Source organism: Lissotriton vulgaris, chromosome 3_1, assembly GCF_964263255.1.
Source record: "Lissotriton vulgaris chromosome 3_1, aLisVul1.2, whole genome shotgun sequence".
Lineage (NCBI taxonomy): Eukaryota > Metazoa > Chordata > Amphibia > Caudata > Salamandridae > Lissotriton > Lissotriton vulgaris.
This window is the reverse complement of record NC_141689.1, coordinates 1,774,832,676-1,774,848,637: the sequence shown is the minus strand read 5'-3', so window position 1 is coordinate 1,774,848,637 and position 15,962 is coordinate 1,774,832,676. Positions and strand designations below refer to the sequence as shown.

General features: G+C 54.2%; 1 protein-coding gene across 15 annotated transcripts in view; it reads left to right on the top strand.

Annotated features, from left to right (window-relative positions):
* Nucleotides 1–15,962, top strand: part of BLTP1 (bridge-like lipid transfer protein family member 1) — a 1,831,302-nt gene that overhangs the window by 537,855 nt on the left and 1,277,485 nt on the right. For all 15 annotated transcript variants that reach the window (XM_086962202.1, XM_086962209.1, XM_086962198.1 and 12 more), the window contains one exon: nt 10,508–10,654. In XM_086962202.1, coding sequence (XP_086818328.1) covers nt 10,508–10,654 — 147 coding nt within the window. The remainder of the gene's footprint in view (nt 1–10,507; nt 10,655–15,962) is intronic.

Here is a 15,962-nt window from a genome sequence, read left to right as displayed (position 1 = left end):
GCTGGGGAACCCGTCCCGGCTTTCCCTGTGAGAGGGCACCCCCAAGGTGATGCCAGGTATCCCCGGCGCTGCTAGGGACGTTGTGGAGATTAAGCAAGCTATTGCTCAGAGTTGCAGAGTGGGACCCATGGTTAGCATAGGCACCTAGGCGAGAATTATCGAGTCCGCGGACATTGACCCAAGACCCTGCCGCGTCGGGAATTGAACCCTGGTTCCGGGCCGACCTCTGCTTCAGGGTCTGCCGCTTCTAACCAGTGAGCCACACTTCTCCTATTGTATGCTGATGACACTCAATTGCGGCTGTCTTTTCATGAGAATATAAGAGAGACCTTGAATGCATCTTCAGAGGCAGCTCTTCACTGTAAAAATGGCGTATTATTATAGTGATTATTTAAAAGCTAGGTCTGTGAGAGGATCATTTCACCTGCTCAAATCTGCAAGACTGTTCGGTCTGAGTCCACTCCACAGACCCATTCTTCTGGGGAGACACAGCATTGGTATTTATTCTAAGGCGAAGAATATGTGGTTATATCCATCAGATGTATTCATCAGAAGAACAAATTACTTAATTTTGATAACTCATTTTCTGTTTGATACTTAACTACTTATGCCTCACTACCTACCTTCCCACTCCCCCGTTCTGTGAAGTGGCTTCTTATTAACATATAAAAAGGTCCCAACCTCGAGATAGGCTCACTGGTCGAGCTTGTTTGCCAATGGGTTCTGCGTCTGAGTGTGTGGACAAGCCATAGAAAGGAACCAATGTCAGTGTCCGTTCTGGTGCCTGTATCCACTCATCACTTCTGGAAAGGAACAAATTTGGTGGAGAGCCTCACACCACCACCTACTGGCAAGCCGGAGTACTACTTTTGAGTTTCTGGATCCAGTCTGAAACCTGGCGGAAAATTCACAAAGTGAGGAATCTGCAGTTAGAGTACCTGCCAGTAAGAGCGTCTCTGAAGGTACATAACTTGTACATCTCTTCCTGTCTCATATTAATTCATTCATCTTTATTCCAATGCACTTTATTAAATCTGCACTCCAATATGCATTTTCTAAGTACGCACATTAGTATAGCCACATTATTGTACAGTAGTGTAAGTTCTCTTTTTCAACATATAGACTAAAACTTTTGTTTTAGTCTGCATGAATGCATGTTTTTCTAGTACTAACCACTCATGAATTAATAGTGGATTAGATAGACAAATCACCTCTGCAGTTTGGCTGCGAATTGACCTGCAGACAAATATCAGGTATTTCTCTGATGCAAGCTTGTGGAAATACAATCCACATGCCCTACATTTAAGCAGTTTCCTAGGTTGGAGTTTACCATAGTGCCTTTGCTCATATCTGTATATGAATTCATGTGTATATCCAGTGCAGAAGGGGGAGTGGCTTAGGAGCTGATGTGACAGGCTGCGTGAGCACTGTGCTCCGCGCCCGATCCCCCGAAATTCTCCTGATTCCATCACCTCTTGGTCCCCCAAAAGGAACCTGCATGAACCGGGGGCGACCTGGAGCGGAGGGGCGCTGATAAATGCCCGAAATTTTAATGCGATCGGATCGCAGTGGCCGCTCAACAGTACCTGGTCATCAGCAGACTCGACTACGGCAACACACTCTACGCCGGAATAAACAAAAACCTCATCCGCAAGCTACAGAACATCCAGAACGCCGCCGCAAGACTGGTCCTCAACCTGCCAAAACACTGCCACATCTCCCAGCACCTGCGCACACTCCACTGGCGCCCCGTCGAGGCTAGAATCACCTTTAAGATGCTCACCCACGCACACAAGGCCCTCCACGGCACCGGACCAGCATACCTGAACAGCCGACTCAAATTCCACGCACCCCAAAGGACCCTACGATCAGCCCAGCTTTCCTACGCCGTGGTCCCCCGCACCAGAAAGACCAGATCGGGAGGCCGCTCCTTCTCCTTCCTCGCGGCCAAAGCATGGAACGCCCTTCCGCTCCACCTCAGACAGACAACATCGCTCCCCATCTTCGCAAGAAACCTCAAAACCTGGCTCTTCGACAGACCCCCCTCCTTGATGGAATGGAACCTGCACCCCCCCACACTCCCCCCACCCCTAGCGCCTTGAGACCCTTACGGGTGAGTAGTCGCGCTTTAACAAACTCCTGATTGATTGATTGAACAGTACGAGGAAGTCGTACCCCGAGGACCCCAAGATGGCGGCGGTGACTGTCGCGCCCTCCGGCCGGAGCTAGTGCTGGCACAGATGACTGTGGGCGGGGGAGCTGCGAGCGGAGAGGCGCTGAAAAAGTGAGCGCTGTGCCCCCGAGGACGGGCGTGGCGTTGCTGCGGAGCATAAAGCGCCTTGGCCGGAGGTGAGCGGGAGCCACGAGCACGGAGAGCGTGGGACGCTTGGAACCAACGGGCGGGCCTACCGGAGTCGCAGGGGGCCCAGGGGGTCACCGGAGCTGCTCAGCAGACACGCTCGGTCTGCGGACCAGGGAGCAGATTTTTTAGCCCCCCCCCCCCCCCGGTGCTGAGGACGGCACGTGGTGGCTGGTTCCTGCCGAGGGGAGAAGACAAAAAGCTGGCTGCACTTGGGACCTTCCGCCGTCAATGACCAACCCCGCCCCCCCCCCCCCCCCCCCCCCCCCCCCGCCTGAAACTATCTGTGAACTAGGCTCAAATCGGCCTTTGTGGGCGCTGGGGAGCAAGGGGGCCATCGTGGTGAGTGGACATGAGGGGCTCGGGTTCGCACTGATTCAACACCGGGAGAGACAAAGAGGTAATACTGGGGGTGCATTGGCGGCAAGTGGATGAGCTCTAAACACTCTGAAGCGTGAACCTCGGCGGGGTGCTATAGCAGGCCCCCCAGCTGGGCCCGGAGCCACTGAGCGGGTGAAAGGCAGCGGCATTGGGCGGCAGCCCTGGGTTTACCATCTGCTACAGGATTACAGCGACTCGGAACAGCCCCAACATTGGGGTTTGAGTGTGGGGCACAGTGTGAGAGGCGGGGAGCTGTGGGTACTGGAATCTTATATGGGGACCTCTGCAAGACCACTTATTGCCTATAGAGCTGGAGACGTTCCCAAAGTGGCATGGCTTTGAGGGGAGGAGGCCACTGCGGGCTGAGAGAAGGGCCGAGGGTGCGTCTCTACGGGGCAACTTGGAAGCCACCACAACGTGGGATTGGAGTGCGGTGCCTGATACGACCATGGGCAAGCCTCGTGGGTGGAAAGAGGGGGATCCACCCCCATCGGACGCTGAATCCCGGCTCAAGAGACTCTAGGTGAGCAGGAAATAGCGCAGGCCTCGGGGATTCAGCAACAACTGGACAAAATACTATCAGCCATAGCGGATACTCGAGCTGCGCTTCAGCAAGACATCGCGCAGGTTGCAACGGGACTAGGTCTGCTGCTGGCGGACCACTCTAAACTGGCTGACCGACTGAAACAATCCGAAACAACACTTCAGGAGATGGGCCCAGCGCAGACGGCATTGACTGCATCGATGGCGGGCATCCTGGAACGCCTCACGGTGCTGGAGCGACGGGCAGAAGATGCAGAAGGCAGGAATAGACGCAACAACATCCGCGCGGTGGGCCTGCCAGAGAAAATGGTGGAATCGGACATGGTAGCCTATTTAGAATATTGGCTCCAAACTGTTGTTGCCCCCGAGGGACTATACCTTGGAGCGGGTGCATCGAGTCCCGGCTAAGCCGCCGCTACTGGGGCGTCCACCGCGACCGGTGGTGGCGCGACTGCTACACTTTCGGGATCGCGGCTTTCTTCTTCGGAAGGCCCGCAATGACGGCCCATTCCAGGTGGACAACAGTAAGGGTACTCTTTTCCCTGATTACTCATTCGACACGCAACGGCGCCGCATGTCCTTCCAGGCAGTAAAGAAAGAACAGCGCGCAGAGGGGATTCAGTATTATCTTTTCTTCCCGGCCCAATCGCGCATAGTAATGGACGGAAAGGCCCACTTCTATGATACGCCGGAGGATGCCTGGGAATGGTTGGAGACGTATAGAGCAGGCAAGGATGGCCAGGAAACAGAGGCACGGGAGCTGGCTGGTGCCTCTCGGCCTCGCAGGTCACAGCATTTGCGACGCCGTAAGCGGGGCCTTCGGAAACCATCGACCTCGCAGACGGCTATAGAAAGTAAGGGTGCTCTGGAAGTGGTGACCGCGATCTCTGGAGAACTGCAGAAGACCTCACCGGAGGCGTCAGACTTTGGCAGCGATAAGGCCAATCGGAAGCGGACTCCTCTGTATCGGACGATCAGTTCCTGCCAACAGTTACCCCTGGCACCTCAGATGGACTGCTGGATGAGTAGACATGGGGTTACTTATGGGGCGGGGAGCCCGGCTCTGGAATAATGTATGACATTGAGTGTTCATGTTTGAGTGGGAATGTTAATGGAGTGCTACTACTGAGGGGTGCCGGGAGTATGAATCAGGGAAGCCCAAGATCGGAGTGGTAACAATGATTAGGGGGACTCCGAGTGGACTCGGGAGATATTGCATCTGGGGGGATTTTGTGGCGGGCACTGATTGTGCAACTGACCTTCTAGCATGTAGTCCATTAAGCTCTATCCAACCCCCACCGGATGGTACTAGTTAGCTTGCCTTAATCTTATATGGGGTAAGTAGTTGGGGTAGTTTGGATGGGATTCACTATATTAATGCCTGTTCTTGGGGGGAGGGAGATGTGTTGGGTGGGGGGGGAGAGTTTGGGGGTGGGTCTGGATTATTTAGGGGAACTTGCCTGCCAGTGAGTGTACTTGAAGCAAAGTAGCTGTTGAGTGTTCGTATAAGGATGTTGCCGTCCAGCGACCAGAAGATGGCTGCTGTGGGCGGCTTTTATATCACTGGTATTGGTCCGTCACCTGATGTAAAATGTATGACATGGAATGTTCGGGGATTGCACTCTATGCAGTGTAGATATAAGATACACTCCTGTTTGGTCCGTAGGAGCGCGCAGATAGCTCTCTTACAAGAGACACACCTGACTATGCCGGAGGGGATTGCTCTGCAGCGCAGGTGGCGCGGGCAGCTATACTACACCACTTACTCAGCCTTCGCGCAAGGGGTCCTGATCTGGGTTAGAGCTGGGGTACCTTGTCAAATGCTAGACCAACTGGTGGATCCTGAGGGCCGCTATATTGCGGTTCTCTGCCGCCTCTATGGGCGTAAGGTGACCCTTTGCAGTGTCTGTGCTCCCAATGTAGATCAGGCGTCCTTCTTGGAGACGTTGTCGTCGGTCCTTGCAGATAATTTCACAACACCGGTATTGATGGGGGGAGACTTTAACTCAGTAATTGACATATCTATGGACAGGTCCCATCCACCGCTACCCACGGCCCAGATTAATAAACTGGCTGGGGCCCAGGCCCGCTGGCAAGAAAATTGGGGACTCCTTGACATTTGGTGATTACAGCTTCCTGATGATAGAGATTACTCCTATTATTCATCTTTGCATGAATTTCACGTGCAACTAGACGGCATTTTATGCAGCGCCGTCCTGGCGCCTTTAGTAGCCGGTAGTGAATATTTAACACGCACCATATCGGACCATAACCCGCTACTGGTGAGCTTCTGCTGGATGGTGGAGCGCCCCCAGATACCTAACTGGAGGTTGCAACCTGAGATGATGGAAGATCAGGTCTTTCGAACAGAGCTGAGGGATGAGGTGGAACACTACTTTGAGGAGAACGGGGGCACTGCTACGACGGCGGCCCTTGAATGGGATGCCTTCAAGGTGGTGGTCCGTGGGATATGTATTGCCAAATGGGTGGGGGTTAGGAGGCTGCTGCTGCAGGAAATAGAGGCGAGTGAATGGGCCCTACGGGAGGCTGAGAGGTCTCACTCTGACGGCTCTGGGACACATGATGAGGAGCTATCCCGAAAGGAGACGGTGGCTGCGCGGGTGGAACGCCTGCGGAGTTTCGATCACAAAGCTTACTTGACTCATGCGCATATGGAGCACGACAAGGTGGGCACATTGTTGGCCTGGTTGGCTAACACCACTCCGAGATGCATGCCCATATTGGCTTTAGCTTCCGCAACGGGACAGCTGGACTATGAGCAACATCGTATCAAAGACCGATTCCGATCCTTCTATGCGAGTCTTTATACAAGCCAGTTACAGACTGGCGAGATGGACACTAGTGTTTCTAGAGGGATTGGAACTACCCGTTCTTGAGGAAGATGAGGCAGAGGCTATTGGTCATGATATCACACTTGCTGAGATCCGCTGCGTTATCAAACAATTGGCGCGCAATAAAACACCGGGTAGCGATGGCTTGCCTATTGAATTTTATCTGACATATACTGACCTCTTGGCTCCTAGATTACTGGTGATGTACCACGAGGCTAGACAGACAGGGTTACTACCAGCCTCTACTAGGGAGGCCATCATTGTTCCGCTCCTCAAATCAGGGAAGCCGCCGACTGATCCGGCAGCGTATAGGCCTCTTTCCATGCTCACAACTGATTATAAAATACTGAGCCGAGTGTTGGCTACCAGACTCCTCCCCTTGATGACAAGTCTGGTGCATCCAGATCAGGCTGGTTTTATTCCGACGTTCAATACAGCCAGTAGTCTACGTCGGTTGCTAGGAATATTGGATGGAGGTTGTGGAAGAGATGGACAGGAGGTCGTCCTCTCGGTTGATATTGCTAAGGCGTTTGATAGCCTAGAGTGGCTTATGTCGACGTTTGGGCTCGGTGCCGGATATGTCCGTTGGACTGAAATATTGTATTCATCGGCGACGGCTAGGGTTCGTGTGGATAGGGCTAGCTCTTCATCCTACTCGGTGGGAAGGGGCACTAGGCAGGGTTGCCCTCTTACACCGCTGTTATTTGCCATTGCAATTGAGCCATTAGCGGCGCACGCCAGGAGAGGGGAGGCGTACAGGGGCCTCCAGCTCCGAGGTCATGTGCACTATATTTCGCTCTACGCGGACGACCTTCTAATGTTTCTAGAAGACACGGGAGATGCCCTGGATGGGGCGCGCAACCTCCTTGACCGGTTCGGGGACATCTCGGGCCTGCGGGTTACCTGGGCAAAGACGTTTTCCAGTATCTAGTACATGCGCCCCGCCCTTGTTACCATCTGGGCTGGCGTGGGAGCCGAGGTGCCTCTCCTATCTGGGGACACAGGTGTATCATGCCCAGGAAGATTTCATGGAAGGTAATATTGAGAGAGCGATGATGGGCTTGAGGAGTAGTATGCGCTTTTGGGGGACACTTCCGCTGTCGGTGGCGGGTCGGGTTACGCTACTGAAAATGGTGGCACTTCCTCGTCTTTTATATTTCTTCCGGACCCTACCAATAAGAATACCAGCTGCTTTTTTCCAGCAGCTCCGTTCTGCAGTAGGTAGCTTCATTTGGGGTGCGGGACGACGCAGAGTAGCACTGGAAACACTGATGCGGCCAAGAGCAGAGGGGGGCCTTGCCACCTCAGATTTCGAATTATACTACTTGGCTGCGCAGTTCCAGGTTCTCACTCAGGTGGTGGCGCTGGAGTTCAGGGGACCGGAGGGGAGGACTGATCCGGAAGTGCCTTGACGCGTTCTGTCCTTCGTGATCTTACAGCAAGGACTGAGGACTGCGGATTTATCGATGGTTGAGGGCACCCTGAGGCATTGTTGGAAACGTTTTCATTCTAGGATCGGGGTGCAGCGCCCATATCAGAATCAGAATCAGAAAAAATCTGTATGGCGCGCTACTCACCCGGAAGGGTCCCAAGGCGCTATGAGGGGGGGAGCGGGGGGGGGGTCCGTTACTGCTCGAAAAGCCAGGTCTTGAGTTGCTTCCTGAAGGGAAGATGGTCGTGGATCATCCATAGGTGGATGGGGAGGGAGTTCCATGTCTTGGCCGCCAGGTAGAAGGATCTTCCTCCGGCGGTGGCTCTGCGAATGCGAGGTACTGTGGCGAGGGCGAGGCTGGTCGAATGCAGCTGGCGGGTGGGCGTGTAGAAAGTTAGGCGGTTGTTGAGGTACTTGAGGCCCAGGTCGTGGAGAGCCTGGTGTGCGTGGGTGAGGAGTCTGAACGTGATCCTCTTGCTGACGGGGAGCCAGTGCAGGTCTCTCAAGTGGGCGGAGATGTGGTTGTGGCGGGGGATGTCCAGGATGAGTCGTGCAGAGGCGTTCTGTATGCACTGGAGTCTTTTCCGTAGTTTGGCAGTGGTTCCCGCATAGAGGGCGTTCCCGTAGTCCAGTCGACTGGTGACGAGTGCCTGGGTGACCGTCTTCCTGGTTTCGGTGGGGATCCATCGGAAGATCTTACGGAGCATGCGCAAGGTGTTGAAGCAGGATGACGAGAAGGCGTTGACTTGTTTTGTCATCGAGAGGGAGGAGTCCAGGATGAAGCCCAGGTTTCGTGCGTGGTCCGTTGGCTTGGGGGTGGTGCCCAGGGCCGGGGGCCACCAGGAGTCGTCCCAGGCGGAGGGGGATGATCCCAGGATGAGGACTTCTGTCTTGTCTGAGTTCAGTTTCAGGCGGCTGTTCTTCATCCACTCGGCTCTTGCAGTGGCAGGGTCGTTGGTGAGGGAGAGGATCAGCTGGGTGTCGTCTGCGTAGGCGATGATGTTGAGGTTGTGTTGGCGTGCGATGGCTGCGAGGGGCCTCATGTAGACGTTGAAGAGGGTGGGGCTGAGTGAGGATCCTTGCGGTACGCCGCAGATGACTTCGGTGGCCTCGGATCTGAACGGGGGGAGGCAGACTCTCTGGGTTCTCCCGGCGAGGAATGAGATGATCCATTCCAGTGCCTTCTCTTGGATTCCGATTCCATACGCACCCGAGATACCACTGGGCATGTGCACGGCGTTGCCACACGTTGGTGATTGGTCCGGTCTTGCGGACTGGGAGGAGCTGGGTCTACAGATGGTGGGCGATTTGTACGTGGTTGGCGCACTGCTGCCCTATGGCACGTTGTAGGAGACCTTTGGTCTTCCACACGGTCACCTCCTCCTGCATGCGGCATTGATAACAGCCATACAGAAACATTGGGGCGCTGGCCTCTCAGAACCACCATTAAGCGAAGCATGCCAATATGTAGTGATGGCAGCGGGTACGCATAAGGCAGTCACCTGCCTCTATAAACGTATGCTGGGGGAAGGGCTTAACCTGTTACAAAAACTGCGGGAGCATTGGGCGGCAGACTTAGATAGGGCTATCCCGGACACGACCTGGTCACATATACTTAAGAGAGCATGGAAGGGTACCAGGAATGCTGGGTTACAACTTATCCAATTCTTTATATTGCATAGGGCATACCTCACGCCAGCTAAAATTAATCAGTATTTTGGGATAGATACTGCAATCTGCCCTCGGTGCCGGTTGCAGGGAGCGGACCTGAGCCATATGTTGTGGGATTGTCCTCAGCTAGGAACATATTGGGAGGAGATAACTACTTCACTCTACAGAGTAACTGCGCGGCAAGTCGACATGGATAAAGGAGCATGTCTTCTGCACTGGTTCCCGCACACTAGCAAAAATAAGATAACTAGCAAGTTTATGGACTTGGGTCTCATCATGGCTATAAGGGAAATCACATCACACTGGAAGGCAGCGACTGGCCCTAGCTATGTTAGATGGAAAGCAGCGTTTCTTACGTGGGCGGGCAGCGAGGGTTCTGTTCGAATGCAACAAGCTCGTAGATCCCATAGCAACAGGGCGCTGGAGGCGGCGCGGGCGTGGGAGTCCTTGGTGATGGAACTTAGGATGCTGGATGCCGATACAGCTTCGGAGTCGGGCTCATCGATTAAGGGGGAGCAGGCGCAGGTGGTTTCCTCTGGTCTTGGAGAGATGAGCGCGGGGGGGGGGGGTCCCGACTTCCAGGTAGACCACAGCGATTTGTATAATGGATGAGATGACCAGTACACAGATCATATTCTAAGATAGTACTTTATTCACACTCTTTGGCTGGATTATGGCGCAGGCAGGAGGGGCGGGGGGTTTGAGGGTTCATAGATTAGGAGGGGGCCTTGCATGGAGTGTTGCCTGAGGATCTGGAATTTAGGGATCGGACATGGTACTGCACTGATTGAGAGAGCTTGACGTCATAGAGATAGACTTGGAATAGGGTCCTGGAGCCTTGTTAAATGCTGGAAATACTGACAAGTTTTCTCTCAGTGTGTAATGTCTGATGCCTTGTGATTATTACGGTCCTCCTCCATGTCTTGTTTGTATTTTGAAATAATAAAAAGATTTAAAAAAAATATATATATCCAGTGCAGAAATTGCAACATTTTGCTCATAATATACAAATGTTTCTTTCCGAACAGTTTGCATGCGTAACAAGTATCTCATGTCATGTATTTATATCCCATCATTTTTATACATGAGGAAAGTCGTTTTAATACAGTTCTTATTAAAATGCTCAACAATCACATGCTTAAACAAGGGATCTACAAACATGATGTCATGTCAAACCCAGATTGGGGGTAGGCAGGTGAACACTTATTAGCATAGAGTGAGTCAAACGGGTGAAATCATTATTATACATATTTTATTTATTTATTTTAGTTATCTCCAAAACCAGATGTACGTGGATCAAAAGTAGAGAACACTGCTACAGGAACAACAAACCAAGGACAAACTCCGGCAAATGCTCCACCAAAGCAAGAGTGTGTAAAAATCAAAGGTCTACAGGCAAATGTTACAATACCAAAGGTATCTGACTTTTTATTTGCCTCCTAACTATCAAGTGAATATGTATGTCACAGATTATCACATTTTCAAAAGGGCTTTTCAAAAGCAGGGACATTGTGAACAAAAAGTTAATTATTTTATGAAATTAACCTTTTTTGTCTGCTGTACTTATTGTTTGTTTTCAGAGTATGCACAAACATATGTGCTGTCAGCTTTTCACCGATAGGATGTAGAAAGTGTTAGAAAGCAGGCAGGCTAAAAAGAGTTAAAATCTATTTATTCTTTGACGTCATTATGTTTTCATCCTAGTCTGCTGCATTTAGCTAGAGAAGGCACTGCTATACTGTGATAAAGACCACACTTGTAGAGCTCACAAGAATGAATGAGCACCGCTGTATGTTTGTTCTGGAGTGTGGTTGCACAGGTATGTTTTTTTTTGTTTTAAAAAAAAATAACTTTATTTAGCATTTTGTGTAAGGCAATGCAGAGCACAGAGTTCAGTTGTAATAAACATAGGGTACATTTGAGCATGTTCAGCGTAAAAAGAAAAAATCAATTAAAGGCACAGTTGTACAATCAAGTAATGCCAATGCCATATCTGAGACACATAACTATTCCAACAGGCGGTCCAGCACGACCTCGCTCCAATGGTTCTCGCCCCAGTGTCCCCTCCATCTTCCTTTACCAGGATTCACTATGGACCCACTTGGTACATACACAAAGAGCGTGTCAAGGAGCGCACATGTTCGCAGTTCGTACCTCTAACCCACCCCTGTTGGTTCAATACCCTGTCCCCATTGTGTGGGATAGGGTTTGCTGCTGAGATGCCAGGTAAGCCCGGAGGGGGCTCCATATGTCCTTCGGCCTGGAAGATGACGGGATAGTGCTTGCATACATGTCGCTCTTCATAGAGCAGGTCGAGAGGCTCTGAATCCAGCCAGACAACACAGGTGCTCTCTTGCTACCCCAGTAAATTGTGACCTCTCTTTTAGCTAGAAGTAGAGCAATAGCGACGAATGTGCGCATCATTAGAGGGACCTGGACTACGTACCCTAGAAGAGCTATCTAGGGCAATGCCAGTGGAATCTGTATCATTTTGCTTAATAGTTAATGTATAGCTACCCAAAAGGCATATATTCGAGGACATGTCCATGCGAGATGTGAGAAGTCTGCCTGTGGGGCCTGACAGCGCCGGCAACAATGCGGTCTGGTGGGGTCTATCCTATGTAGTCGGAACGGTGTAATATAAATTCTTCGCAGAAATTTAAAGTGTATCAATTTGTGCCTGCTGTTGAGAGACACTGTTTTAATAACCCTGCAGCAGGCTGCCATTGTTCATCAGTAATTGGGTTGCCTAAGTCCAATTCCCATGCACTATACAGTCTGCTATCGTCCACTTGAACCAGGTGAAAGCATGCCCTATACAGATGGGATATAATGTGGAATCCTTTGTTGCTGTTTATCACCAACGTGAGTGGGGGAAACAAGGGGGGTTCTAGTGGATCTCTGGAAGCCGAGCTCGCAGGGCGGAACGTAGTCTAGCTAGGACAAATTTTTCCATGAACGTGGCTTCCGGAAAGGCAGATATATCCTCTGGGTCAAAAACATGGCCCGTTGGGTAAATGTCCCCCATCTTGACAATATTAAATTTGGTGCAGGTCCTCTGTACTAGTTTTTTGCCCGTAATAGGAAAGAAAGTGGCATTAGGAAGCGGAAGAGAGGAGGAGTACGATGTTTGTGTGCGTGTGAGGCGGCGCAGTTTAAGCCATGCCCAACTGGTGGTAGAGACTGGTTGTATATCTTTGGGGTCTCTCGGGGAACCGTTGGATAGCATGGTAGCAAGTGTATCTGAAAGAGACACGTTAGTGATAGATTCCTTACCTTAGAATATCCCCAGGCGTCAGACTGGATCCGGAAACTTTTGCGTAGCAATACCCCTGCGCGCTGGTAGGCGTCGTCTGCGGCTCCGCGTCCGTCGTCGGCGTCGTGAGCGCCGGGATGACGTCGTCGGAGTACTTAGACGGCGCCCATGCGCGCTGACGTCAGTTCTTCTTTTTTCCGCGCCAGCTAGCGCAGATCCGGAAGAAGCTCTACCCCCAGTCACTTTTTGACTGAAAACTTTTTGATCTTTTTGATCTTCTATTTAGTCGACTTCTCGACTATCGGTGCCAGGGATGCCCGGGTTCAAGCCTTGTTCGAAGTGCGGCCGACTCATGTCGGTCACGGACCCCCATCGCCGGTGCCTGAAGTGCTTAGGCCTCGACCATGACGATCGATCCTGCTCCGACTGCCGGGCCCTGACGTCGAAGGCTAGGCGGGAGCGGTCCTGCAAGCGTCTCGAGCTGAGGCAGTCGGCCCCGCGCCGCTCCAGGTCCCGGTCCCGGTCCCACGGGAGGTCGAGGGACAGGTCGCGAGGTCGGAGTCATCGACGTTCCGGGAGTGGACACCGATTGTCTGGTTCCAAGTCCTCAGGTAAGAGGCATGAGAGGTCGGAGCGACACCATCGGTCCTCCGACCCGCCCCGACGCTCGCACGATGCGGCCGGGGACTCGGGCGACACCGCCCACGCAGCTCCGCGGGAGTCGCAAGCGTCGCCGCCTGCCCCACACCTTCGGGTCCCTGGGCACGGCGCGTCGCAGGAGGAGGTCGAGAGGTACCTCATGGCCATGAGGGCCCTCCCTCCCCAGTCGGTTCCCGTGGCGCCTTCGGGCCGATCGGCTCCGTCTGGAGGTCCTTCCGGGTCGGGCGCTTCGGCCCGACGACGTCGGGTGCTTCGGCCCCGGCGCCGCTGGCGACTTCGGTCCCGGCGCCGCACGACCTCGCTGGATCCGGCTCCGGATCCGGGACCTCGCCGGTCGACCTTACGACCTCGCCGGCGCCGTCCCTTCAGGTGTCGTCCCCGGCAGCCGATGTGGTTGCCGCCCCCAATGTTTCCTACGGTCCTACTCAGGAGTCGGAGGGGCGCCGCTGGGCGCCGATTCCGTCGGCCTTTGGAGACTTCTATCTCCACGAGGAGGCCCTGGCTGTTAATCCTGGTCTCCAGGAGCCAGGTGACGAGGAGCAATGGGAGGGGTCCGAGGACCCTCTGGCACGTGATTGCCAGTCACATCAGGACTGGACATATGAGCTTGGGGAGGCCAGTGGTATTGACACCTCGCCAGACACTGGATTTACGTCGCCCCCGACTGTGGCTTCGGAGGCGGGTTCTGCTTACAGCGTAGTGTTGACGAAGGCAGCTAAGGCCCTAAACCTTCAGCTCCCCGTCGCGGCCGTGAGGACTAATCTCCTCACTGAGGTCCTCAAACAGCAGTCCGGCTCAGCGGAGCCCCTCCTGCCGTTCAATGAGGCCTTATGTGACGTTCTTCTGGGCACTTGGTCCAAGCCCGCCACAGGCCCCCCTGTGGACAGGAACGTGGCCAGACGCTACCGCCCGGCACCGGGCGACCCATGCTTTTTGTCCACCCATCCCACCCCCGAGAGTCTGGTCATCCAGGCCTCAAACTCCCAAACCGCATTCCCGTCGGCCCCGCCCTACAGGGAATCCAAGAGATATGAACAGTTCGGGAAGAAGGTTTTCTCGTCTGTGAGCCTAGGGCTACGGTCTGTGAACACCGCCTGTCTCTTGGGCCGCTACACCCACACCCTGTGGGACACGGTTGCGGAGGTGCTGCCTAGATGCCCGGAGGAGGTCCAGGCTAAACTCAGCCAAGCCCTGGCGGACGGCCGAGATGCAGCACGCTTTTCTATCCGGTGTGGGCTGGATACTACGGACTCACTGGGCAGGGCGATGGCAACGACGGTGGCGGTTCGACGCCACGCCTGGTTGAGGTCCGCCAACTTCTCGGCCGATGTCCAGGCCACCCTCCTGGACATGCCGTTTGATGGCCGTCACATCTTCGGCGACAAGGCAGACCATGCGCTGGAACGTTTCAAGGACTCCAGGGCCACGGCCAAGTCCTTGGGCCTTACGGCCCCACGCCAGCAATCGGGTGCCTTTCGCTCCTTTCGTGGCCACGGAAGGGGCGCCCCACCACGTACCGTCAGCCACGCGCCGCAGAATGTTCAGCAACGCGGTGGCGGATGTGGAAACCGCCGTGGCGGTGGTCGGGGCCAGCGGCGAGGCCAGCCCACACCTCCCTCAGCAGCCCCCGCCTCGAAACCTTCCTAGTCCGAGTTTTCAGGCCCATGTGACGCCTGTGGGAGGCAGGGTTCGCCATCACCTCTCCCACTGGCATACAGTCACTTCGGACAGGTGGGTGCTGCAAATTGTCCGAAGGGGCTTCTCCCTCCCCTTCGAGTCATCCCCTCCATCCATGCCACCTCAATACCACCGTGTGTCGGGGGATCACTTGCAACTTCTGCAAGAGGAGGTTTCGGCCCTCTTGGCCAAGAGGGCCATCGAGCGCGTTCCTGGGCCAGAAGTAGGACGTGGTTGTTACTCCCACTACTTTCTGGTACCCAAGAAGGGCAAAGGGGGCCTACGCCCTATCTTGGATCTGCGGAACGTCAACGGCTTCCTCCGGACGGAGAAGTTCAAGATGCTCACTTTGGCTCAGGTCCTGGCTGCCCTGGACCCAGGAGACTGGATGGTAGCGTTGGACTTGCAGGACGCCTATTTCCACATCCCCGTCCTGCCGGCCCACCGGCGTTACCTGCGGTTCACGGTAGGCCAAGAGCACTTTCAGTTTACCGTGCTCCCCTTCGGCCTTACCAGCGCCCCACGGGTGTTCACGAAGGTGATGGCGGTGGTCGCAGCCCATCTGCGCAGGCAGGGGGTATCAGTCTTCCCCTACCTTGACGACTGGTTGTTGAAGGCGGGCTCGCCCCAGACAGTCGTCAGCCACCTCCAGACTACGGCCGACCTCCTGCACTTGCTGGGGTTCTCCATCAATGTGCCGAAGTCACACCTGTGTCCCTCTCAAAAGCTCCTCTTCATCGGAGCGGTTCTCGACTCGGCGCAGTTTCGGGTTTACCCGCCCGAACAGCGGGTTCGGGATATTCAGGCTCTGATTCCAATCTTCCAGCCGTTATCCCGGGTCTCGGTCAGGTTGACGCTGCGGCTTCTGGGACTGATGGCCTCCTGCATCCTTCTGGTGCGTCACGCCAGGTGGCGGATGCGGGCTCTGCAGTGGGGCCTGAAGTTTCAGTGGGCCCAGCATCAGGGCAACCTATCCGATCATGTCCTGATCTCAGAGGGCACTGCGAGACAACTGCAGTGGTGGCTCACGGACCGCGACTGGGTCAGTGGCAGACCCCTCTCCCTACCCCAGCCGGAGCACGTAGTTGTGACGGACGCGTCCCTCCAGGGCTGGGGAGGCCACATGGGAGA